The sequence below is a fragment of the Phragmites australis genome, chromosome 18, assembly GCF_958298935.1.
Source record: "Phragmites australis chromosome 18, lpPhrAust1.1, whole genome shotgun sequence".
In the NCBI taxonomy this organism is placed as follows: Eukaryota; Viridiplantae; Streptophyta; class Magnoliopsida; order Poales; family Poaceae; genus Phragmites; species Phragmites australis.
Window position 1 is genome coordinate 28,262,831 of NC_084938.1, and position 24,610 is coordinate 28,287,440.

Here is a 24,610-nt window from a genome sequence, read left to right on the forward strand (position 1 = left end):
ATGCTCATGCACCTAACCATAACAAAAGAAAGGGGGAAAATGAAAGAAAAGAGAAAAGACTGAAACTAAGTATGCACAAAGTAACACCAAGCCTCAAACCTAAATCGACAGCTCAAAACCACCCTACAATCTAGCACAGAACTCTTGCTATGCACTAGCACCTATTTTCTTACAAAATGGATTGAGATATCTCGAAGAATCCCAACAAGCTAAGTCCTCTCAAAAATAGGAGGTGAACAACAAGTGCACCTAAAGTAATTCAAAAGCACTCACCTCCAAACAATGATGGACAACCACTAGCCCTAAAACTGCACACAGCTAGCCGCTACCATCGAACATTAATGTACGACCACCCAGCATTACATACGACCCGACTGGCAAACTGTTGAGCTTTAGTTGAGCATTTTCTCTCCAAGCGAGCTCCAACAGTGCAGGCAGGAACTCCAAAGTGACACCTTCAAGGAGGACACCACGTTAGGATGCTGTCATCGCCTGATCTGACATGAAACCTAGATTTTCACCCGGAGAACCAACTGAGGGTCAAAGGCATCACAACAACACCTCCAAAGGGGGGAATGATACCCAACAGTGTTGTCATCACAAGGCTTTCGCCCGGAGCCCCTTGCACCACCCACCGCACCCGTTGCCGCCATAGGACCCGTAATGTGGTGGCCATGGGTAGCATTTAGGCGCCCATGGGATTATCGAAGACATGGTCAGCGTGCCACTGTGCGCCGGTCATAAGCGTCGGGCCGCCGCCACATCCAACCAACCCACCGCGTGGATAGGCAGCGCCCATGAAGAGAGACGTGGCACCAGCCCGACCGCATAGGCCGTGGCCACCAGGCACGAGTGCACGCCAACCAGACGAATGCTACAAATGTGAACCTCTCTGTCCACAAAGACACGTGGATCTCAACTGCCCTGCCATTGCTACCTCGATCTAGCCATCGTCGCAGTCTCCGATCACATCCACACGCAGATCCTGGCTGCCACTGCGTAGATCCCGACTGCCAGGGCGTGACCCGACTGCCACCGCCCTTCGCACCTATCACCGCTCTAGACCACCACCATAGAAAGGGATTGGAAGAAAGTGAGGAAGGGAGAATAAAGCAAGATGGACTCATTGATCATGACAATTAACTCACTCCAATAAAATACACCAATTGAAATCCATCTCCAATTAGGATTTGCCAAATCCTTCTTCAACTAGGATTGATCTCCATAGATGGCATTGAATGAGTTGCTTCCTTCTCCTCTTATGAAGATTAGTTCCAATAAATAAGTGGCTCGGCATGGCAACCATACTCTTGTGATGCTCTAAAACAAATGAGAAACTATGCCAAATCCTTCTTCAACTAGGATTGATCTCCATGGATGGCAATTGAATGAGTTGCTTCCTTCTCCTCTCATGTTGATTAGTTCCAACAAATAAGTGGCTCGACATGGCAACCATACTCTTGTGATGCTCTAAAAAAAAAATGAGAAAGTACCGATCTAAATAGGAGCAATTTTTGGTGCACTACTTTCTAAAATAATCAAATCATTGCCCTTTTGTTGGGAGTCACTAGCTAAAATAATTTGAGGAGCCATAGATGAATCACCTCGCTCAATAGTATCAAATAGAGACAAAGTCTTCACAAGTATTTTTTTGGAAGGAATTGTTCAAGCTCCTAGACACCTAACTATTGTTAAGCACATCTTATCATCGTCAAACCAATGGGCAATCGGAGAGAGTCAATCAGTGTTTGGAGATGTATCTCAGATGTGCTATCAGTGAGTCACCTACATATTGGAGAAAGTGACTTCCATTAGCAAAATTTTGGTACAACTCCAGGTTCCATTCAGCTCTGGGTTGTTCACCATTCAAAGCATTGTATGGTTATGACCCTCAGGTAACAGTTGCTCCATCTCCGCCATCATCTGATATATCTTCAGTGTTTGATCTGATACAGGACAGAGAAGCTCATATTGCTGCCCTGAAATAGCATCTGTCAACAACACAAAATAGGATAAAGCTATATGCAGATCACAAACGATCTCACAAAGAGTATCAAGTGGGTGAGCAGATATTGGAGAAGATTGGTGCAGCAGCCTACAAACTGGACTTGCCAGCAACAAGTGAGATACATCCAGTGTCCCATGTCTCTCAGTTGAAGCCATTCACTCCAAGTTACACACCTGTGTATTCTACTCTTCGGCAAGTTCCAGATTTGGTACCAATGATGTTTAGCTAGAGTCGATTGTGAATAGATTATTGGTGAATAAAGGTGGACAAGCTGTGCCACAAGTGCTCCTGAAGTGGACAAATTTGCCAATTGAATCTACTACTTGGGAGGATTTTTATGTCGTCAAGAGAGATTTCCTCATTCGGTTGCAACCTCTATAGGGGGGGGGTGAGATGTCACTCAGGCAGCAAATGAGTGACAGTGAATAGGAAGTTTAGACGAAGGAAGCGGTCAAACGGTGAAACGAAGAATCGAGTGATGAGCTAACATTAGCTAGCTGCGTAGGGTGTGTGGGCCCTGAGGGTAGTGTAAGCATGGCCAGAGTATATAACTGGACCCTTATGGATGTTGGAGAATTAAGAAATGAAAAAAGAAAAAGTAATCCACCTCTTTCCCCTCATTCGTGCTTTTCTTCCTCCTCTGTCTAGTTCTGTCCTATTCGTCTTGCTCATGTCCCGGTGCTCTCACTAGCGACCACGGGTGTGACACTTGATTGAGGTGCAATATATCAACATAAGCACGGTTGGCAATTGGAGCGAATCAACTGTGTAGATTCACAAATTGCATGCATGTCCAAATTGGATTTGTTTTTCTCCATCGTCATATAAAATCCATGATATGGCATACGCCATATAGAAATCGAAATCTTGTCTTCTCACACGCATGACTGAAAAACATTGAAATTCTAGGATGAATTGAAGTTACAATTAAGTCGCACTCTCGGAATTCAGAGCACAATTAAGCTAAATTCCGTGGAAAGAAGGTACTTAATATATTTTTTTCATAGGAAGGTGCTTATGCCACTCCCAATGATTCGCCTTGGTAGGATGAAATATGATGTGGCAAGCAATTAAATGAGGAAAGAGAAGGAGTCAGTGCCTTATGAAAGTAATTGTTGAATGACAATTGTAATAGAGACAGTGAATTCAGTAGAATAGATGAATTTCATCGTATTTCCATTGATCTATTTGTGTATACATACAAGATGAGGAGGTGCCGGTTAGGAAGACATTCACTCCCCAACGGATGGCAAAACAACCGCCTGTGTTAGTAAGACGATCAACTACTACAGAAACAAGCTAGGTTTGAAATCTAAGATATAAGAAACAACCAAACATGTATTGGAAGATAGATAGTGTCATCAGTACATGTTCTCGCTATTGATCATATAAAGCTCTTTAGACACAAGCTATAGATATTATGTATTATGAGTGTTGTTTTTTAGCATATATTTCTTGTATTCTCTCTTCTCTAAGACATAGCTATAGACATCATGCATTAGGAGTGGCCGTAGCATTTAAGAATCATGACGTACTTAACTGAACAAAGGGAGACTGGAAGCAAGCCCACTACTACTATCTAAAACAGGCCGGGTTGCCCGTCTGTTTCAAAGAGCATAGTTCTAAGCCCATGGACTATTAGAAGTTGGACCACCAGCCCATCAAGAATTATCTTCTTTTTTGTTTGCAAGGAGGCCCATGAAGAATTAGGTAGCCATTCTCAAGCAAGCTGGCGCGGCTATTCTCAAATAAATAAATAAAACAAGAAGAAAAAGCACGGTTACCTACCAACCATTTTATTTTGCGAGAAGATAGTGCTTTATTGATTACTCTATAGTGCTTTATTGGGATGTATCACATCATGGCCGTCAATTCATCATCATGAACTAATGTTCCGGGGACCAAACCAGAACATTAGCTTTAGCTTATTAGCTAGGAGAAGGAAATGCATGACAAATGCGAATTTCATTCTTTCCAACAGGGTCATCAAGCGAATTAATGTGGATGCGCCATGGTATCGATAAGGCAACAAATTGTCATGATGCAATATTGTTTTTCTTGTCGAGGGAAGCTTTATATCAATATAAAATAATGTTCCGATCTCTACACTAAGCAGGTACATGACGCAACTTTATGGAACACCAAGTTAATTAAGAGCAGCGGTTAGAGCTAAGGGATAAAAAAATGGTGGCTAGGTTTCCCTGTCATGGTCTCGATTCTGTGATGGGCCCAATGCAATGCAATGCGAGGCAACTAGTCTAGTCCATGGTGAACGTGACAGGTTTCCTTTGGCATTTCGTTTGGCTCCACTCCACTATTTACCCGCTGCGCTGCTCACTACATGAAAAATAGATTAAAAAAACACTATATAAGTAACATGTTATAATATAATTTATCATTTATGATAAAAATGATGAGTCGCAGTTATGATACATCATTAATGATGACTCATCAGTGACGAGCCATACTATGCTAATCATTGGTGACAGATCAAATTTTGACCTGTCACCAATAACAAACTCATCAGTGACAGATCTCTTAGACTAGTCATTAGTGACATATCAAATTATAACCCGTCATTAATGATAATATTCACAAATACTTAATTTAATTTCGGTAGTAAGATAGTTGTAACCCGTCACTCATATACTCTATAGTCATATACGACATAAATGTCAAGTGAAAAAGTGTTAATTCTCCGATAGATTTGCTTCTCATATCTTGCTTGAAGTGAAATATTTTTTATTTTTATTTTATTTTTCTCTTATTTTTCTCACTTTAGCAACACTAGCATAAGAACCATTATATATTTTTTCTCAAGTTTGATGTAGGGTTTGAAATTCGTCGGTTACCGATCGATAACCGTGATTACCGAGCTTGTGGTCCACGCCAATTTCATAATGCGACCAATTTTCAAATTTGAATTCAAAAAATTAAAAAAAAACTAGAGATAATTCTAAGTCCTTGTGTGAAAAAACATTAAAAAAATAATGTCATTTGCATCATATTCTATAAGGAGGAAGTTTTTTTTAAAAAAAGAAAAAAGTTAGAGCGTGTAGCTCATTTATTAACTTATGTTAAAAAAAGTTTAACATGTAAACATATATTTTCCTAATGTAGGATGTATCTTAACAGGATCTTTAAAATTAGTTTTACTTTATTTAGAGTTTTATTAATTTCTCCATAGTTTTTACAATGTTCACAAGCAGAAAGTGAACATGTTAAAAAATAGCATTGTAATTAACTTTTTCATATCTACCATTATTTTACCTACATAAAGTATAATATAAGTAAACTAATAAAAGTGGTTTCACTAATTTTGGAGGTATGATGGGAAAGTTATGAATTAATCAGTTGTAACACATTTACACAGTCCTGCATATTACAATAACTATTTCATGAGTTCATGTATTATTAAAAGATATAGGATCATGTAAGAAGACTAACAAAATTTGTTTCATGATTTTTGGATTAGTAAAGAGTTAACTATGCATTTAACTAGGTTTAGCAAATACATTTCCACACAGAAAATATTTAAATTTTTATGAGTATAAATACTTTTATCATGTAGATCATTTTACAAGAAAACCAATAAAATATGTTTCACTTTATTTGAAGCTCAGATGAATTAGTTATTGATTTTACAAGATTGTGCTATTTTTTGGTTTTTTTTGTTGAACTTCACCGTTATCAAGAAATGTGTTCGGTAAATCACGAAATTCGGCCGGTGAATATGGTAGATGTGAGAAATGCAGAAAATCTGATCGATAAATCGGTCAATTCCCTAGGTTATTGGTGGAATTTGATCAGTTACCATTCGGTCGATTCGGTCTGATTTGCCCCTCGAATTGTAAATTTGACCAAGCAAATTTGTCCCAATTCTCGCTGAATTTTAACCAGTTTTTTGGTAACCGTGCATTTTTGTTTACCATCGAGGACCGGTTTTCGGGGTCCAAACAAATTTGTGAACCTTGATTTGATGTAAGGGGTGACGACTATGGACACAAATGCGCGTTCTGAAAATGGTGTAGAAACTTTCAGGTGATGACTCAATCTTCGAGGCTGTTTTTGGTCTCGAAAAATTTACCAAACCTGAGGAAGTGTGGGACAAACGAATATAACTTTTTATGTAGGTGTCCATAGAGTTAAAAAATGTTAAATTCAGAGTCCATATGCAAAAGTTATACCCGTTTACCGAAAGAACTCCGCGTCAGCTGGTTTGTGTCTATTATACAATGAACATTAGTGGCGGGTCATAATTGTGACCCGTCACTTATGACTTGATAAGTGACAGGTTACAGTTATGATCCGTCACTCATGACCTTCGGTGAAAAATTTAAAATGATATTTATCTAGCTCCCTTCAGAACGCATGCGAGAGTGAGATTGTAAGGTTGTTACGCGCGTGAGGGTATGTCGTAAGTTCGATTCCCACGGAACGTAAAGTATGAAAACAATATGAAAAATTGCAAGGGATATGTGGCGAGTGATGATAGTATTAAATTGGGTTGGCTCGGTTGAAAAAATATATATATTTTTAACTTTTTTCGTGTCTAAAAAGCATAAAAATTGTTCATCAGTCATATATGACGGGTCAAAATTATGACCCGTCACTTATCAGCTTTATTAGTTTTGATCTATCACCAATAATTTAATTAATTATCAATGATATGTTCAAGATGATGGGTATTTTTCTTGGGTGCAGAACCCGTCCTTATAACGGTTATCACTCATTATTTATGATATTTTTTCATGTAGTGGCTAATCATTTGCGTTGCAGAATTGCACTATCAATGATGCATTCAAGATGATAGGTATTTTTCATAGATGCAGAACCTGTCCTTATAACGGTTATGACTCATTATTTATGATATTTTTTCACGTAGTGGCTAATCATTCGCGCTGCATAGTTGCACTATCACGGCATGGCATGACATAGCATAGCCATACACATTTCCATGGCATGTTCTCTCTCAATTCTCATTTATCATGCGTGGTTTGGTATGGTACTGATTGATTGTGTGCACTGATGGACCAACCACATTAGCAGCATACATACATACATTCACATTAGCAGCATACATACATACATGCATGCATGCATCCATTCGAGATCAATATATTAGGCGTAACAACATGATCCACCAGTAATGTAAGCAAACTATGGCCGGCCGGTGCTAGCTGCCACTTGAAATATACATATAACTAGCAAGGTGGCCACATTAATAACGGATTAGTCTTGTTATAATATTTTATTATGATAATATTTGATTAAAAATCAGCCTTTTAGTTTCTTATGAGATTAGTATTACTTAATTACAAAACACATAAAATTAAAAGAAGAGGTAAAAATTATATTAGTGAAAAAGAAAATTATTTATGTTCCAAACTTGTACCCGAATCATATACACGTATTGGTTCAATTCGTATATGGTTTGACCAACTGTTAAAATCATACGTCAGGTGTAGGCAGCCTAACCAAAATCAGAATAGTTTTGTCTTGCATGCATGCTGTGTCTTGCTTGCTGCCTGTTTGATGTGATGAAATTAAGCTACACGATGCTTTTAAACCTATTATCTTTGTAAGAATTTTGATTTTTTTAATTTTTATTATAAATTTTAGTTATTGATTAATTGTATTTTGCATAGACTCTTTATTTAGGTATTTGATTTTTATAAGACTATATTTGATATGAATCATTATTTTTTCTATTCTGACCCAATTTAAATTATTATTAAATTTATTTTATTTGAGCTCTTTTTTTTTAGATATTTTGCTTCCCAAACTGTATAGAAATCAAACTGGTAATGTTTCATAGTTTTTTATTCCGAATTTAGCTATTTATTAATCGTATTTGATATAAACTCTTTAGTTTTCAAATTTAGCTATTTATTAATAGTATTTGATATGTGCGCTTTGGTCTAATCTAGACCGTTAGATATTCATAACAATGAGTGATCTAGATTCTTTTTTTATTAATGTAGTAATTTCATGACCTTAAAAGCGAATCGTTGTGGCTTCTTTTTCTTCTCAAATAATAATATAACTATAAAGGTGACACATACTAATAGCATGACTAGACTCACTATAATATTTTGTCATGATAATCTTTTATTTAAAATTAGTCTCTTTAGTTTTATATGAGGTTAGTGTCATTTAATTACAAAACGTATAAAACTAGAAGCAAAAATAAAAATTATGTTAGTCAAAAATAAAAATATTTATACTCCAAACTTGTACCTGAATTGTATATTTTGTATTGCCTGCTTGCTGTGCTTGATGTGATGATCTTGAGCTACACAATACTTGTTAATCTATTATCTTAGTAAGAATTTTAAAAAAATCATCATTTTTTTATTACAAATTTTAATTCTTGATTAGTTATATTTTACATGGACTCTTTATTTAGGTATTTGATTTTTATAATAATTTGATTTTAAAGACTATATTTGATATGGATTCTTATTTTTTTTCTATTCTAACCCCAACTTTAATTATTATTAATTTTATTTTATTTGGACTCTTTATTCAAATATTTTACTTTCCGAACCGTATGAAAATCGAACCGGTAGTTTTCCATAATTTTTAATTCCGAATTTAGATATTTATTAATCTTATTTGATATGAACTCTTTGTTTTTCAAATTTAGCTATTTATTAATCATATTTGACATGAGCTCTTTAGTTTAATCTAGACCGTGTAGACTAGATCTTTTTTTCGATTAACATGTTAATTTTGTGACCTTAAGAATCAATATAGTAACTCTTTTTTCCCTCAAATAATAATATAATAGATAGATCACAGTATTTAATCCACCTTACCCTTGATTTTGATTCGATTTGATTTATCAGAAGAGAAACAAACAAATGAATACTGCCGTCCCGAACGAACCAATGCAATAATGCGGCATTCCTAATTCCTCGGCTCATCCATGCAGCCAGAAAGGCACATTACATTCGCTCCAAAACGAGGGAGGGGGCAATCAAAACAAGGCTAGCTTGGGCATCAACGACTGGCAGACCGACACACAGACAGCGTTGCATACAGAATTTATTTAACAAAGGAGCAGCCGCGCCATTAGCCAGCTCGGACGAACTACCTGCCACTAGTGAGTAGAGTAGTTGTTAGAAACCGGGCAGGCACCAGACAAGCAAAAAGACAATCATTCGTTTCCCTTTCCTTTGGTTTTCCCATATGATATATGGGCGACCTTCTTTTGTCATCATCATTTTCAAGAATTCACATATATCCTCCCCAAGGATCGGAGCAGTAAAATACCACAATGCAATGCGTAACGAGGAAGCAGAACAGTGCAATAATACTCATCAACCAATGTAAAGATCAATAATGCTCACTATTATACCAACCGATCGATGTAAAAGAATTCATTTTTTATCCTAATTAAAATTTATCTATGACTGGGAGTTCATCCTACACCTCCTACCAAATGTCGGTATGGTCATGGTGTGAGACAGAAGAGATTAGGAGAGAGAGATGGGGCCAGACATGTTGCTTACTGCAGTCCAGCGCGCGCGGTGGTTGGCGCGGTGCCGAGCTTGCTTTTCTATCTTCATTTCTTTCTTTCTTTCTTTCTTTCTTTCTAGTTGGCCAGTATCTTTTCTTTTCTTTGTTGTTTCTTTCTTTTGGTAAGTAAGTACAACTGAAGCCGGCAGGAAGGGAGGAAGAAGCGTCCGTCCAATTCCTATTCTTCTTGCGTGCGGTGCTCCCCTCCGTTCATTTCCCTTCCACTGCTGGCAATGCCGGCCTTGACGATGCTAACGCTGGACGCCATTGATCGATAAAATAATGGAATGCCATTGGTGGTGGTCACTGGTCAGGACCAGAAGGGCGCGCGGTGGGGGATCCCCTTCCGCCGCCGGCCCTGCGGCCGAGCCCCGTTCTTGCTCCCGCCGGCCGCCGCCGCCTCCTCATTGGCGCCGCCTGCATCGCCGACGCTGCCTCCGGTGGCCGCCGCGTGGCCGGTGCTCCTCTTTGTGTCCACCAACTGCAGGAGGTACGGTGGAGAAGAAACGAATTAAACGTGACCAAACTGAACAGAAACCGAACGGCATTGGGCAGTTCGGCATCGGCATTGGCCGGAATTCCCTCCCTTGGAATTGAAGAAAGGCGCAGTCTTTGATTTCTTTGAGGGCGGAACAATCAAGAATGTACCTTGCACCCGAGGGAGCAGAAGCGGAATGGGTCGAGCAGCGCGCGGCTGCAGATCTCGCAATTGTAGGGGGACGCCGCGGCCTTGCCCGCTGCCGCGCCGGCGCCGCGCGGCTGGGGGCGCTCGTTGAGGAAGAGGACCCTGGCGCTGTTGATGACGTAGGTCTGGACGCCGGTGATGTCGAGGACGTCCTCCACCTCGGACACGCGCACCACGTCGTGGTAGGAGGACCGCCGTATCTATATGCATCCAGACAAGTATCGAAGTCGAATTCGGCGAACAAAAGACTGGAACTTTGCAGCGAAGAAGAGGCTGCATTGCAGTAGCAAAGAGCGAAAGAAAAGAGAGAATGGAAAGCAACCAACCTGGATGACTCGGTGGGCGGCGTGTCGGTGGGCGCGGCAGTAGTAGCAGAAGGCGGGCGGGGGCGCGCCGCGGCAGTCGAGGCAGAACATGTTGCACTCGTTGCGTGGGGAGGCCGGGTGGGCGGCGCAGGCGAGGAAGAAGCGCGTGGAGAGGAGGGTCTCCAGCCAGTCGGGCACCGGCGTCGACGCCACGCGCCGCATCATCATACACCCCCTCAACTTCGTCGCGCAATGCCGGGCGGCCACCGGCGAGAGGAGGGGGAGAAAGGGGGATTGGAAGGTAGCGTGGGCTTTTCGCTCCTTCCCTTGGCTTCCTTTTCGTGTTTGCCTTTCTGCTGCCGCTTCTTGGGTTTGGCTTGGTGTGTTGGGAGGGACTTGCTGGTGCGCCACGCGCACGCGATGCCGATGCAGATGCAGATGTTCTTCTCCTCTTCTTCTTCTTCTTCTTGTGACTCGAGAGAGACTGGACCAGAGTAGCTCTCCTGCGAGATGATTATTGAGTGAGTGATGGATTGGATTCGGCACCAATCCCTACCTATCTGCACTAGTACCAGCACAGCAGCCCCCTCATTCATGTAGCATACGATACGTGTAGTCACTGACACGCTGCCCACCGGCTTTTGCAAGAGGAGAACTGGACCATGCTGCAGTGGCAGTACACTGCAGTAGGAAAGAGTACAGCAGCACCTGAATGCGAATGTGAATGGAATTCCAGTCCATGCTGCACTTATCTTGACCAAACAAAAGCTGACTCTCGCTCAGCTCCGGCTGCTTTGGCGGGCCGCTAAAGTTGCTTTCCTTAAAAAGTGGCCTCATTTTAATTTTAACACGACACAGCAGCAGCAGCAGCAGCAGCAGGAGGAGCGGAGGAAAGTGGCTTTCAGTTTCAAGTAACGCAGCAGCTAGCGGTTTTCTGCGTGCAAAGCGCCAACGCAAATGATGTATTGCTCTGTTGCTAAACCGAAGCTGATCGACGCCCATGCCATCCTCATGTATCTCATCTGTCAGCACCTACATCTTTTCCATCAGTTCCTTCCTTCCTCCACGAAAAGCAAGCTAGCTAGGGGAACTCGAAAGTAAGCCAGGAAGCTTCAGGCTTTTCTTCCGTCAGTCGAATATAATCCCTCCATCCCAAAAGGAGATAGCGCTCTGAATTACGTACTCCAATGATTAATGAACTATTCAGCACAAATTAACCATCATAGCGTTACAAAATAACAGCTCAAACAGGCATCCTTCCCGCTTGACCCAACCTCTGGATTGCTTTATATTTGCCATTTTGTTTTTGTGGTTAGAATTGTCACGCCAATGAAATGTCAAGGTAAGCACTACTGCTCTCTAGTTCAGTAATCCTTGAAACTGACTGCTGACACACTATGATATTTTTTTTGAAAGCTACCATGTGGGGGTTTATATTACATAGAAAAGAAGATGCATCAACACAGTTCATGCCTATAGGCCAGCCAACTCCAAGGCTGAGGAAAGGCGAGAGGAAAAAACATACAACATCAAAGTCTCACGGCTATCTCTAAGAAATGACAATTTTTCTATGATTTAGAAGCACTTTTAAGGTTCAGTAGTTCAACACTGTGATTCAAGAATTACTGAACAAAGCTTACTCTACCGACAAACTCAAAATCGATTGTAGCACCCAAGTAATACGAAAACTGTGTCGGTATTTTATCCTTTCATGCTTTCAGTAGTTCCAATTCGCAGCAAAATTCGTGTGTAGTCCACCTTTCATGCTTCACTAATTCTTGAATCATCTACATAAAAATTGTAATTTACAATGCAAACAAAAACTACAAATGTTTAAACATAATTAATTATCTTATTAGTACTAATATAAGTATGGATGGTTAAGTAAGCACCTCACCCTTTGTCTAAATATATGTGCCAGTAAAGTTGAGAAAATACTTAGGTTTTTTCCAAAAGCAACCCCTCTAAGTACTCCAATGTACAGGCTCTAATTATTTAGTGTAGTTCATCGTTTGAAAGATGAGAAGTTGACCCTTTTCAATATTCAGTAACACGTGATTTCAACATTGAGTAACTCGGTTTTCGAGCGTTCAGTATTTTGCAGATGAATGGATTGGTGGCGGTGTCAGTGGTTGTTACTGATGTCATAGAAAAGGATTCAGTATTCAAGTAAAGCGTCAGTAATAGGGTCCGTCGTCTTCCTCCTCGGTCAGACTCACCTAGAGCACACCCAACACCAGCAGTCAGTCCTCCAATTCCCATCAGCTCCTCACCATGTTTTTCCAAATCTGCCAAAACGGGATTTTTTTTCACCAGGGCGTCCGATTCCTCTCTTCGATTTCTCCCGTCGAGCCACCGCCCACCGAGGCGTTGTAGCTGCACTCCAGTCGAGCTCTAGCGGCCATGGCGAGGGGGAGGGCCGTGCAGCCGGTCGGATGCGGTCGGTGAAGGGGTCCGTTTGGAAGCGCTCGGGCTGGTTTGACCTTGGTTGGTCGCGTCGCGGGCGCAGCACCAATGGCGGAAGGAAGCAGGCGCTCGGCTGGTTCCTAGGGTAACTGGCGCGCAATTCGGCGCGCCCTCCACCAGTGCACCCAATGTACTTCCTCCCTCTCAAAATATACAACGTTTTAGCCACTTGTACAGTGTTTAAAATATATAATATTTTACAATTTTAAGGTAAATTTAACTTAAGTTTTCCAATCTTACTCACTGTTAAGTAATTTTATTTCCAACACAAGTCTCATCTATTATATTATTATTTAAGTAAAAAATTAGCCACTACGTCCGCTCTCAAGATCACAAAATTATCGTATTAATTAAAACAAAATTTAGACCAATTATTGTTATAAACATCTAACAATCTAGATTAAATCAAAATGCCCATATCAAATACGATTAATAAAAAGGTGAATTCGAAAACAAAGAATCCATATTAAACACGATTAATAAATAAGTAAATTCATATTAAAAATTATAGAAAATTAGCGATTTGATTTTCATTAGCTTAGGAAGCAAAATATCTAAATAAAGAGTTTAAATAAAATAAAATTAATAATAATTAAAATTAGGGTTAAAATATAAAAAATAAATATCAATATGAAATATATTCTTATAAAAATCAAATATCTAAATAAAAAATCTATGTAAAATACAATTAATCAATAGATAAAATTAAAAATAAACATAATGAAAAAATTAAAATGCTTACTAAGATAATAGATAAAGAAGTATTGTGTAGCTTAAAGACGTCATATCAAACAGACAATAGTCAAGGCACAGTAAGCAGGTAAGAAAAACATATTCTAATTTTGGTTATATTGCTTACATCTGATGTATGATTTTGATAGTTGATCAAAATATATACGAATCAAAAAATACGTGTATACGATTTGGGTGCAAGTTTAGAGTATAAATAATTTTCTTTTCCACTAACATATTTATTATTTTTTCTTCTAATTTTATACGTTTTGTAACCAAATGACGGTAACCTCATAAAAAACTAAAGAGACTATTTTTTATCAAAGATTATCGTGATAAAAATATTGTAGCTAGGCTAGCCACACTATTAGTATGAATCAGCTTACTAGTTTCCTATATAATACATGGTATTGAAATATGGTAAGATAATTATTTTATTTTTCTTCTTAATATTTATACTTAACTCTAAAATATTATCTATTTTGAAATAAAGGGAGTAGTCAAACCAATATTTGCAATAGTAAAATTTGATCCTGCAAGCATAGAAGTCACTCTGCCACATTAGAAACCACCTAGCCCAGGTCAATCAACCTCCATGAGTATAAAATCCTATCCCGCAATCGTAGAAACTATCTCCGCCACCACCCCGAGCCATTTGCATCCTCTCTAGTCGATCCACTAGCTAAGCAATTGTTGCTTCAGAATGACTTGTCTATTCGAGACCTCACGTCATCCCCCTAGGAGCGATTGACCTGTTGCCTAGAGCCCCCCTCATGCCACCCACCCAGTCGCCGTCGTCATCGGCTTCCTGTTCCGGTGATGGCGACCCCCCTCCACTCTCTTACCTTGCTTTCTCCTCTCCCCTCCTCCTTTCTCCTCTCTTGCTAGCTAGTTTTTCTCTATCGAGGGGTGCTTATCGAGCCCATTATGTCCTCGTTGGATCCACTCCGGCCAGATCGGATCGGGTCTCCCACCGACCAGATCTTCATCCTGACGGTCGTCACGGTTCCACGCCTCTCTGGTGCTTCGGTGTGATGGTGGCTGCTGGCGCGTCGTTGGCACATGGATCAGTGCTCCTCTGGATGGATCTACGCTCTGACGGCTTTTCAGCCACTGGTCTCTTCTTCAGGTGGCGGCTATCGTCTTTGTGCGGCATCCGTAGTTGTTGTGGCTGGATCTAGCCGCCCTGGGCCAAGTTCTACGACCTCCGTCCCTCTACTCGCCCCTTTGAGGCTAGATCCACGTTGGGCGCCCCTATGCTCGCCCCTCTGTGCTTAGGCGCATCAACGTGCTATGTGTGCTGACGTGCTCGGTCGTGACCCCTCTGTGCATGGGCGTGCTGATGTGCCCTAACGTGCTGCAGGTGCCAACGCGCTCGGCCGCAGTGGCTGCCTCAAGTCACATGCCTCGTCGGGGGAGTGATCTGGGCGCGGAGCGGCACATTGTGGATGTGCTTGAAGGGTACGACCGGGTCGGGCCTCGTGTTCGCCGGTGTGGTGCCTGCATTTCTGTGTGAGCGTTCCAGGTGGCGTCGTGCACATGGATGTTCGCGCCGACACGGTGCTGTTGCCGGTGCTGGTGCTGCTGGGCGAGTGTCGCATTGCCTGTACTACCTTTTGTGCAAGTTTCCAGGGCGGGGCCCGTGAGCGAAAGCTCTATTCGGCTTACTTGTGTCAATGTCGTTAACGCCAGGGTTAACTCATGTCGCAGGGATCCTGAGGGACCCCTTTTTAGAGATTCGGCCGGGGGATGATCCTGAATATGTTCACCGGGGAAATAAATGGGTATGAATGCGATGGCCGGTGGGGTGGAATGATCTAATGCGGAACGGAGTGAATACGCTGGTGTTTAGACAGGTTCGGACCGCACGGAGGCGAAACACCCTACTCCTGTATGGATACTATAAATGCCTTGAGAATGTCCCTCAAGGATGTTGCTGGTTACAAGAATGTCTATCTATCTTAGAGCCTGGGGCTCCTTATTCTTCGGTCTGCGCTTCTCTTCGCTACCTCCAAAACTTCTCAGGGATCGTCTAACTTGTCGAGCTTGCTCAGAGGTTTCAATGCTTCACCAAGAGTAACTTCGAAAAAGACTTTTTTTTGTCTGTGCTGCCGGCGGCTTTAAATACCCACCGACAGTAGCGTGCCCCGAACGGGAGGGGGCACGAGTTCCGAGACATCATAAATGGAAAGGGCGTCATCATAGCCTCTGTGCGAAGTGACCGGGGGTGGAAAATGCGTCCCACGCCCGGTCATCCGTCACCATAAATGCACTGGCAACGGGCGCCGTGGAGAGGGCCCACCGGGCAGCCGCGGAGCGGCCCGGCGTGCCCACCCTGTCTAGTTCTCCTGCCACAGCAGCGCGGCAGACGGAATGCCTCGGCCCTTACGACGTTATCCCGAGGCGGGCAGGATGGCACGGGATGGGACCCGTGCATTCAATGACCCCACGCCCTTCTGCCAGAATGTGGCAGGAACTGACACCGAGCGTGGCGGGAGCAGTTGGGGATGACAGGCCACGCGCGCTCTTTAAATGCGGCCTTGAGCCTTTGACTGACTGACACCTCATCAGTGGACCCCTCCGGGGCCACTGTCGGGGGGCTTTCTGAGTCGTCAGGGAACCGAGTGCTCGGGGGTCTCACTGCTCACCTCCCCGAGCACTCTCTCCCGACAATGCCCTTTCTTGATCCTCGGGGAACCGAGTGCTCGGGGGTACTGTTCACCTCCCCGAGCACTCTCACCCGGGCACGCTTGTGCGGATCCTCGGGGGACCGAGCGCTCAGGGGCCGCTGCACGCAGCCCCGAGCACTCTCTCCCGGAGCTTCCTTCTGTGGGTCCTCGGGATACTTGGGTGCCCAGGGGAACACCGCTCGCGGCTCCGGGCACATTTCTCCCGGTACTTAGCTTTCCTGAACGTCGGGGTGCTCGGGTGCTCGGGGGCCACCGCTCGCCTTCCCGAGCACTTTCTTCCCGGCACTTAGACTTCGTAGATCATCGGGGAACTCGGGTACTTGGGGACCACTGACTGTGACCCCGAGCACCCTCTCCCGGGACTTAATCTTTTTTACCTCGCGGAGGAGACTCCGCGGGATGACACCATGTGGCGGATTGCTAGGCTAGCCTCGGAATTCGGGGATCCCCGGTTTCTGATTCACCGACACCCTTGGGCGCTATTTCCTCCCTAGAGGTGACATTATCGCATCCCTTCTACCCTTGTTGCTTCTCCTGGTGAAAACTTGTCTGGGTGTCCGAATGGGTGACGGTGGCATTGATGTCGTTACCTTCTTGAAAGCGTCGCTTCGAGAAGCCCCTGCTTACTTAATTTTGAACCATGGCTTCTTTTGTATGTGTCCTCGATTTACGGCGGCTCTTCATTCTGGATTGGCCTTCACGACAGTGATTTGGTACAATGCATGCTCCTTTGAAATGACACGCTGCCGACTTATGTGACAGAAAGGTGCGGCGTGGGAGCAGGGCTTCGTCGACCTGAGTTGTCAGAGAGGTGCGGTGTGGGAGCTGGGCCCCACTGACCGAGTTGTGAGGAGATATTTGTTTAGTTGGTTAGCGCGCGAGTTGAATTGGATTGGACTCGTCTATTGTCTGGTTATGTCATTTGGTATGAGCATTGTTCTATTCGAATTGATGTTATATTGTCGTCTTGAGTTTGATTGCTACCTTTTCTCTTTAAAACCGTGCTTTTGTTAAGATTTTTGGTTCATTTTTTTCTTATAAACCGAGTTAATTCTCTCTTTTTTTAAATATATATGTTCGGTTGGAGCTCTAGCTTCATGGGATCTTTAGGGAAAAAAAGCAACAGGTGCTTCACGGCGGAGCCCCAGATCTGCAAAAATTCCAGTTTTTAGATGGCAAAAGCATCATGTAAGTCAATGGAGAGATTTGTAGCTCGCCCACCTGAGCGAGCGTCGCCACCGTCATCGTAGATCTGACCATCACGCAGACTCCATCCACACCGTAGAGCCGCCGTCTTCGGAGAGAGAGAACGTCGTTTTGGGTTGCATGCTAGTAGATGAGTTAAGAAATACTCACTCTAGGCATAACAAAACATCGTTTTAGGTTCATGCTGTCAACACATTTCAATTTTTTATCATCAATTTAAGGATCAAATGATACCTAAAAATATAGTACTCCTATATTGCAACTTGTTGCTATACATACATATATTGATCGGAAAGAGTATTTGACATAAAATTATTAGAATATAATAATAATAATAATAATAATAATAATAATAATAATAATAATAATGTATTTATCATAAAAATACTTTCACGGTATTAAATTTTTATCAACTTTTATAAGTAGTTGTGAAAAGTAATATCGAACGTGTTTGAACTACTTATTACTTAGCGAATCAGATTCTCATAGGGGGAGAAGGGATATACTGTTCGGCTATCCTATCGGTGTGTGTGTATATATATCCAGTTACATGCTTGTGCAGCTGTAGAATATTTTTCCTTCTTTTTCGAGATGTCCAAATTAAACTCCCTATAGCTGTACATGGTGATTACAGAGAAGTTTGTGACTTGGAAATTCGTAGTCGTAGTCGGACGGCCCATGCACTAATCTGTTCGATGAAACAATAAACAATAATCAGGCCATTGCGTCGATCCAAATGCCAACTTGCCATTCGGTACAAAAATAATTAGTGATACGTACTACGTAGATAGATGCGTACGTACAAAAGAAAAGGCACATGCCGCGGCGGCCATTGGCGTCCGTCCGTACGTGTACCGCCCGAGTACGTGACATCCAGCTATACCAAACGAAACAAGGAGACATTCCAAAACATATGTCTAGATCACAAAATACAATACACGAGACCGATCGATATATATAAGCTTTTCACAAGAAAATTCCTTTGATGGCCCGTGCAATATATATATATATATATATATATGATACTACAAAATTAAGTACTACTTTACTGTATTGTGACGTACCTAGCTAATGACCTCACTCATCACTTCATCAGTTTACTCTCTATCCTAGCCTGCTATATATAGAGAGAGTCAGAGAGAGAGAGAGGGGAATGAAGCGACCGGCATATATATATATATATGTAGTCTTGTTGATGTGAACTGGGCCAGACGTGGCTACCTGGGCTGACGAGCCAGGTTGGTGGTGTACTAGCTACATGATAGCCATGCATGCATGCATGCATCTGCAGCTAGCGCACTTCTTCTGAAGTGTCGTCACTACTCCAGAAACATGTGTATTGCAAGCTTATTAGTACGTATTAGCACTCGCCAAACGGCACAGCAAAATACGTAGTCACGTAGGAGTATATATGCATTGAAATCTACGTGCCAGATGTTCCAACGCTCGGATGAGCTACACACCAGAGCATTTTAACTCGCATGTAAAATTTAAAGTACACGCTGGATGATGTGATAATAAACACTATGAATATCAGAGTATTTCTTGCAGAGATGTTGCAAGTCAACTCTGGTGGACTTCTACGTGTTGAATGGTTTGGCGATGAGCAACAAGTATGTCGGATGCTTTGCCGGACCTTTTGTTGCAGAGGGGCTGCAAAATAGTTGTTCGGTGGAATTACACACGCCGGATGGTCTAGGTGATGAGCATGAATACACGCTGGACTATTTCTTACAGAGAGGATTTCAGACGGGCTAGTCTGCTGAGATGCACATGTTGGATGGTCCGACGCTCAAGAAGGGTGTATGCCGGATCATCCGGCGTTCACGGTATTCTCTGAATTGTGCTTTGAATTGATATTTCTGATTTTGAATTAATCAAAGATGAAGTTGAGAAACATGTGTGCTTGTCTGATGTTGTCTAGGTGATAGATGTAATTTGGCGACCGACGACAGGATGATTGGGGCCAAACGGGGTGCTTGGTGCCGAACGATCGAGGAGGCCAGACGGAGTTAAGGGTGATCCTAGCTGTGCACATGAAAGTCAAGCAAAGCTTGAGAAGATTGATGAAGATGATATGTTAACAAAGTCAAAAGAATGGGATGACGGTGAAAGTGACAAGACGACCCGATGGATCAGGAGCAAGAAAGACTTACCGGCGGTCAAGATCGTAAGACGAAGGACACGTATCGACATCAGGATGCTTGCTTGAGGTTAGAGCAAGCGGTGGTGAGTCATGCCTTGAGAAGCGTGCAAGACAGTTTCTCGGTTTGACGTCAAAACTGTGAGTGGATGGAGTGGATATGGCACTATCATGAAGCTTACGTCAAAGCGAAGCTACGTAATGAAGGTGTCACGGCCATCCGATGGATAGAGAAAAATTTGGACAAAACTAATCCTGATGGTGTGCGGAGTGCATTGTAAGTGAAAGGTGGTTTAGGGACATGATTATTTAAGGGTTAAGCTACCTCCTTAGGCTTATAAATAGATGAGTATGACTGTGTGGGAATGTGAGTCAGCTATTAGAGAATTATGTGATTGAGTTCTTGGAGAAGGAGAGAGAGGAGAGTTTAGACTTTGTAATAAGTGAGAGCTTTTTTTTGAGAAAAATACTTTGTAATATGCCTAATAGGGCTGATCTCTTGAAGAAATGAACTTTATTTTGTCTCATTTATCTGTGCTCATCTCTTTCTAATTTCTCTCAATTGGCTTCGTTGCTTAGTTGCAAGTTTTTTCTTATATGGATGAGACTTTCGTTATGGTTTTTGTGCTAATTTTTTTTTCACTTTAGAGAGTTATTTTTCTTGTTGCTAGAAGGCTAAAATTTACATACTAATATATACAAGTGAGTCTTAAATAAATAAATATATATATATATATATATATATATATATTCTGCAAAGCAATGGGTCATCAATCGCCTAAATTCATTGTTGGCCTCCTATATATGGCTAGAGACTTTCCTAGATACATACAAATATTTTAATTATTAACAAAACTTAATTTGGCCAGTTCCATATCTCTGATCCACTAATTACTTTTTCAATATTTGCATGCATGCACATGTGCCTGAACTTGTCAGTCCAATCACGAAAACTTGATGCTTTTGTCAAACCTTTGAAACTCTGTCTATCAAAATTTTAAAATATTTAGATTCTTTTTTATAAAGAAAATACTTCCGGCCTTTTGCATCCTCCGATGCATACAACCCCATAATATTTATTACAAAGTCTCGATCTGAACGATTAAAAGACAAACAAAATATATTTGCATCCTACAAGGTAAATAGACTCTTGTTCATTATTACATAGTCTCATTATGAGAATTATCCGCATAATCTATAATTAAGCCGCCACCCATGCTTAGCGAATATATCCATAGCCACCACCTCCAATGTGTGGGATGCCCTCAAGAAGTCTTCCCTTTGATCCTCCCTCTGTAGCAACCTCCAGAACCGCAACCATTAAGTTCCCCTGAAAATTGCCTGCATTAAAGATATATTAGGAGTATGATTAAAAATTATATCATTTTGGCATAGCCATATTGACCAAAAGATGGCTGCTACCCAAACTAGCATCTTGTTCTTAGTTTTTGTTCCCATTTCTCTTAATCAACCATCTATAATGTGACCCGTACTGCTAGGTTTTTTAATACCTAAGGCAATTGAGATTATTTGCCAACAGGATCTAGCAAAGGGACATTGAAAGAAGAGGTGATTAATAGTTTCATTTTGATTACAAAAGCAGCACTTTTGGTTTCCATCCCAGTTCCTTTTGATCAGATTATCCTTGGTCAAAAGAACACCTTTACCTAAGTACCACAAGAAGACCTTAATCTTTAGCGGAATCTTGAGTTTTCATAGACATTTGGTATTGCTAATTGTCGGTTGAGATATCATTTGCTTGTACATGGATTGAACTGAGAATATTCCATGTGCATGTAAATCCCACCTGAAAATGTCTTGTTCATTACATAATCAAACCGAAGCAATTTTTGACACCATATGTTGCCAAGCAACTAATTTATCCCCCACAATGGGTCTGCGAAAGGATAGGTTCAGTGGTGAAGATTGCATAACATCGGCCATTGTGGCTTGACTCTTCGAACCACATTATAAAGTATCGGATATCGCACACTGAGAGGATTATTGTCTAGCCATCTATCATTCCAGAACCTAGTCTGGCATCCATTTTTTACCTGGAAGGAACCCCATCTGAGGAATACATTTTTGAATTTCATAAGCCCTGATTAGAAATGAGAATCACACGGTTTCCCTTCTACCTGGGTTAAAGTTTTACCACTGAGACACTTGTTTCTAAGCATTCTTTGCCAAACTCCATTCTCATTAAGTACTCGATAAAGCCACTTGCTAAGGAGACATATATTCTTAATCGAGAGGTCAACAATGCCAAGACCTCCCTTGCCTTTTGGTTGGCAAAGAATGTTTCATCTAGCAAGTCTATATTTTTCCTTGTGGTTATCCCCTTGCCAAAAGAATCTGGATCTAAGATAGTCCAATATTTTAAGCACACCCTGGGGGATCTCAAAGAATGACATCATAAATAAAGGAAGACAGCTTAAGACTGAGTTAATGAGCACTAGTCTGCCCCCAACAGACATTAGTTTTCCCTTCCAACTGTTTAATTTCTTTTCGAACCTTTCTTCGACCTCTCTCCAATCCGTATTCCTTAGTTTCTTATGTATCATTGGAATACCGAGGTATCGAAAAGGTACTTGTCCAATATCACAACTAAATAATTGTGCGTATTGGGCCTCCCATTCTTTAGCGTCACCATAACAGAATAGTTCACTTTTACGAAAGTTTATCTTCAGACTCGAGATTTGTTCAAAAACACAAAGTATGAGCTTCATATTTTTAGCCTTTTCAAGATCATGATCCATAAAGATGATAGTATCATCTGCATATTACAGAATTGATAAACCATCATCCACAAGGTGTGGAACAACTCCATCGATCTGCCCATCCTCTTTTGCTCTTGCTATTAGTATAGCAAGCATATCGGCCACAATATTGAAGAGAATAGGCGATAGGGGATCACCATGTCTAAGTCCTTTGTGAGTTTAAAAATAAGGTGCAACTTCATCGTTGACCTTAATTCCTACATGTCCCCAGACACAATATTTTGGATCTAGTCACACCACTTCTCTGAAAATCCTTTCAAAGCAGTACTTTTTTTGGGAAGTAGCGTAATCACACCAAAATTCAAGCTGAAGAGAGAGAAATCTCCAGCGTGAAAGTCTCTAAACATATCAAAAGATAATATTTAATGACTTCCCAAAAGACTTGGTAAAATTCAGCTGAAAAACCATCTGGGCCAGGAGCTTTATTATACTCCATTTGGAAGATTGCCCTTCTTATTTCTTCGTCCTCGAAAGAAGCCGTCAGTATCTCATTTTCACTATCACTCACTTGAGGAATATCATTCCTTATCGACTCGTCCATTGCAAAATTATTATTTCAGGTTTGCCAAACAAACCTTTATAATACTTAGTGATATATTTCTTGAGGTTGGCATCTCCAATGATAGCACCCTCCTCTTGTTCCAGTTTATAGATTTTCTTCTTCCTATGTTTCCCACTAGCTATCACATGGAAATATTTAGTATTATCATCTCTCCCTAGTAGCTTTTGGACCTTAGCTCGTTGATACTATTTGAGCTCTTCTTCTCTAAGAATGTGAGCTAGCCTTTCATTAAGATAATGTTTGAAAGCTATCTCATTAGGTGTTAAAGGATTATGCTCCGCCTTCTTATCAAGCTCATCAATTTAGATTGGAAATGTGATAATCACATATGTTAGATTTGTCTTGAAAAATACTTGCGTAGTATCATAATTTTAATGGGAATGTGAAAATCACATGCGTAAAGTACTTTTTTTATTCTTGATTTGTTGCGGAATGGGGCCTATTGATTTTGTTGTGTAAAGAACTTTTAGAATTTGTTCTCTGGACCTGGTTGCTGTACGTTGTGATTCAAAGTTAAGTTGTTCCAGTGTTTCTTCTTGTTACGCGAGTGGATGATAATTAATTTATATACTATAGATAATACTCCGAGGTGCATTGGCTCGGTAGCTAGTGATTGATTGCATCGGTTGGTTGGTTGGTTGGTTAGGACGTCTCCCTCGCCGATCCGACCCACACTAGCTTGAAGGACTCCACCGACCCGAAGCAACGCACGCGTCTGCTACATCATCGACCTATCATCTATGATCTATCTCATCACCGACGCGCCTCAACCTGAACCTGAACCTGAACCTTATGCCATCGTCGCGTCGTTGGCGACTAGTCTAGTAATTAATTGAGTAAGCTTGATCTCGATCGTTTTCTAATTCTTCTTCAACGACGACTCTAATTAATACAGGTAATTAAGCCTACCTATTATCGATGATCTTTTGCGTGAAGGTTGCATGGTCACTGTCACCGACAGGTCCTGGCCTAATTGAGCTACCTGCACGACTACACAACACAACAGAATGACTGCCTAACCTTTCTCACAAAGAAAGAAAGAAAGAAAGAAAGAAAGAAAGAAAGAGAGAGAGAGAGGCTGGCTCGGCCTCTTTCGTGTCACAAACAAAAAAGCTGGGCTTGGAGCCCACCTTTTCTGAAAATGTTAGGCATGCGTACATACATTTGATCTGTTGTTGGCCCATGGAACTCAGTCCTTTCCTTATTGTCGTCTCTCTCCAAGCCGAAGCAGATCGAGACGTCGCGGAGCCGATCCCCAAGGAGACCCCGACGGAGGAAGGAATTTTTATAAGGTCAGATTTTTTTAAAGTACTTTCTCTCTTAATATGACACATGTGCTTATCTTTTTCTCATATATATATATATATATCAGTCATTGGATCAGAAGAAGAACAACATGAATCCGGATCTCACGAAAGTATCTCTATGAAGAATCCTAAGAAATTTTCTTTTCTGATCGGAGGGTCTAAAAACTAACTATTATATGTTCTTGCCTGCATATCGACCTAG

General features: G+C 41.5%; 1 protein-coding gene across 2 annotated transcripts; it reads right to left on the bottom strand.

Moving 5' to 3' along the window:
• Window positions 1-8,834: 8,834 nt before the first annotated feature.
• Window positions 8,835-11,219, bottom strand: LOC133898428 (protein RGF1 INDUCIBLE TRANSCRIPTION FACTOR 1-like). Of its 2 annotated transcripts, XR_009906236.1 has the most exons (4): window positions 10,544-11,219; window positions 10,181-10,417; window positions 9,526-10,013; window positions 8,835-9,113 (listed from the first exon to the last, which is right to left on the bottom strand). XR_009906236.1 is itself a non-coding variant. In XM_062339119.1 (3 exons), the coding sequence occupies exons 1-3, from the start codon at window positions 10,748-10,750 to the stop codon at window positions 9,843-9,845; spliced, it is 615 nt and encodes a 204-aa protein (XP_062195103.1). In that variant the 5' UTR covers window positions 10,751-11,219; the 3' UTR covers window positions 8,835-9,842. The 2 variants fall into 2 exon arrangements, 1 of the variants encoding a protein (XP_062195103.1); XM_062339119.1 differs by having other exon boundaries at window positions 8,835-10,013.
• Window positions 11,220-24,610: the final 13,391 nt, after the last annotated feature.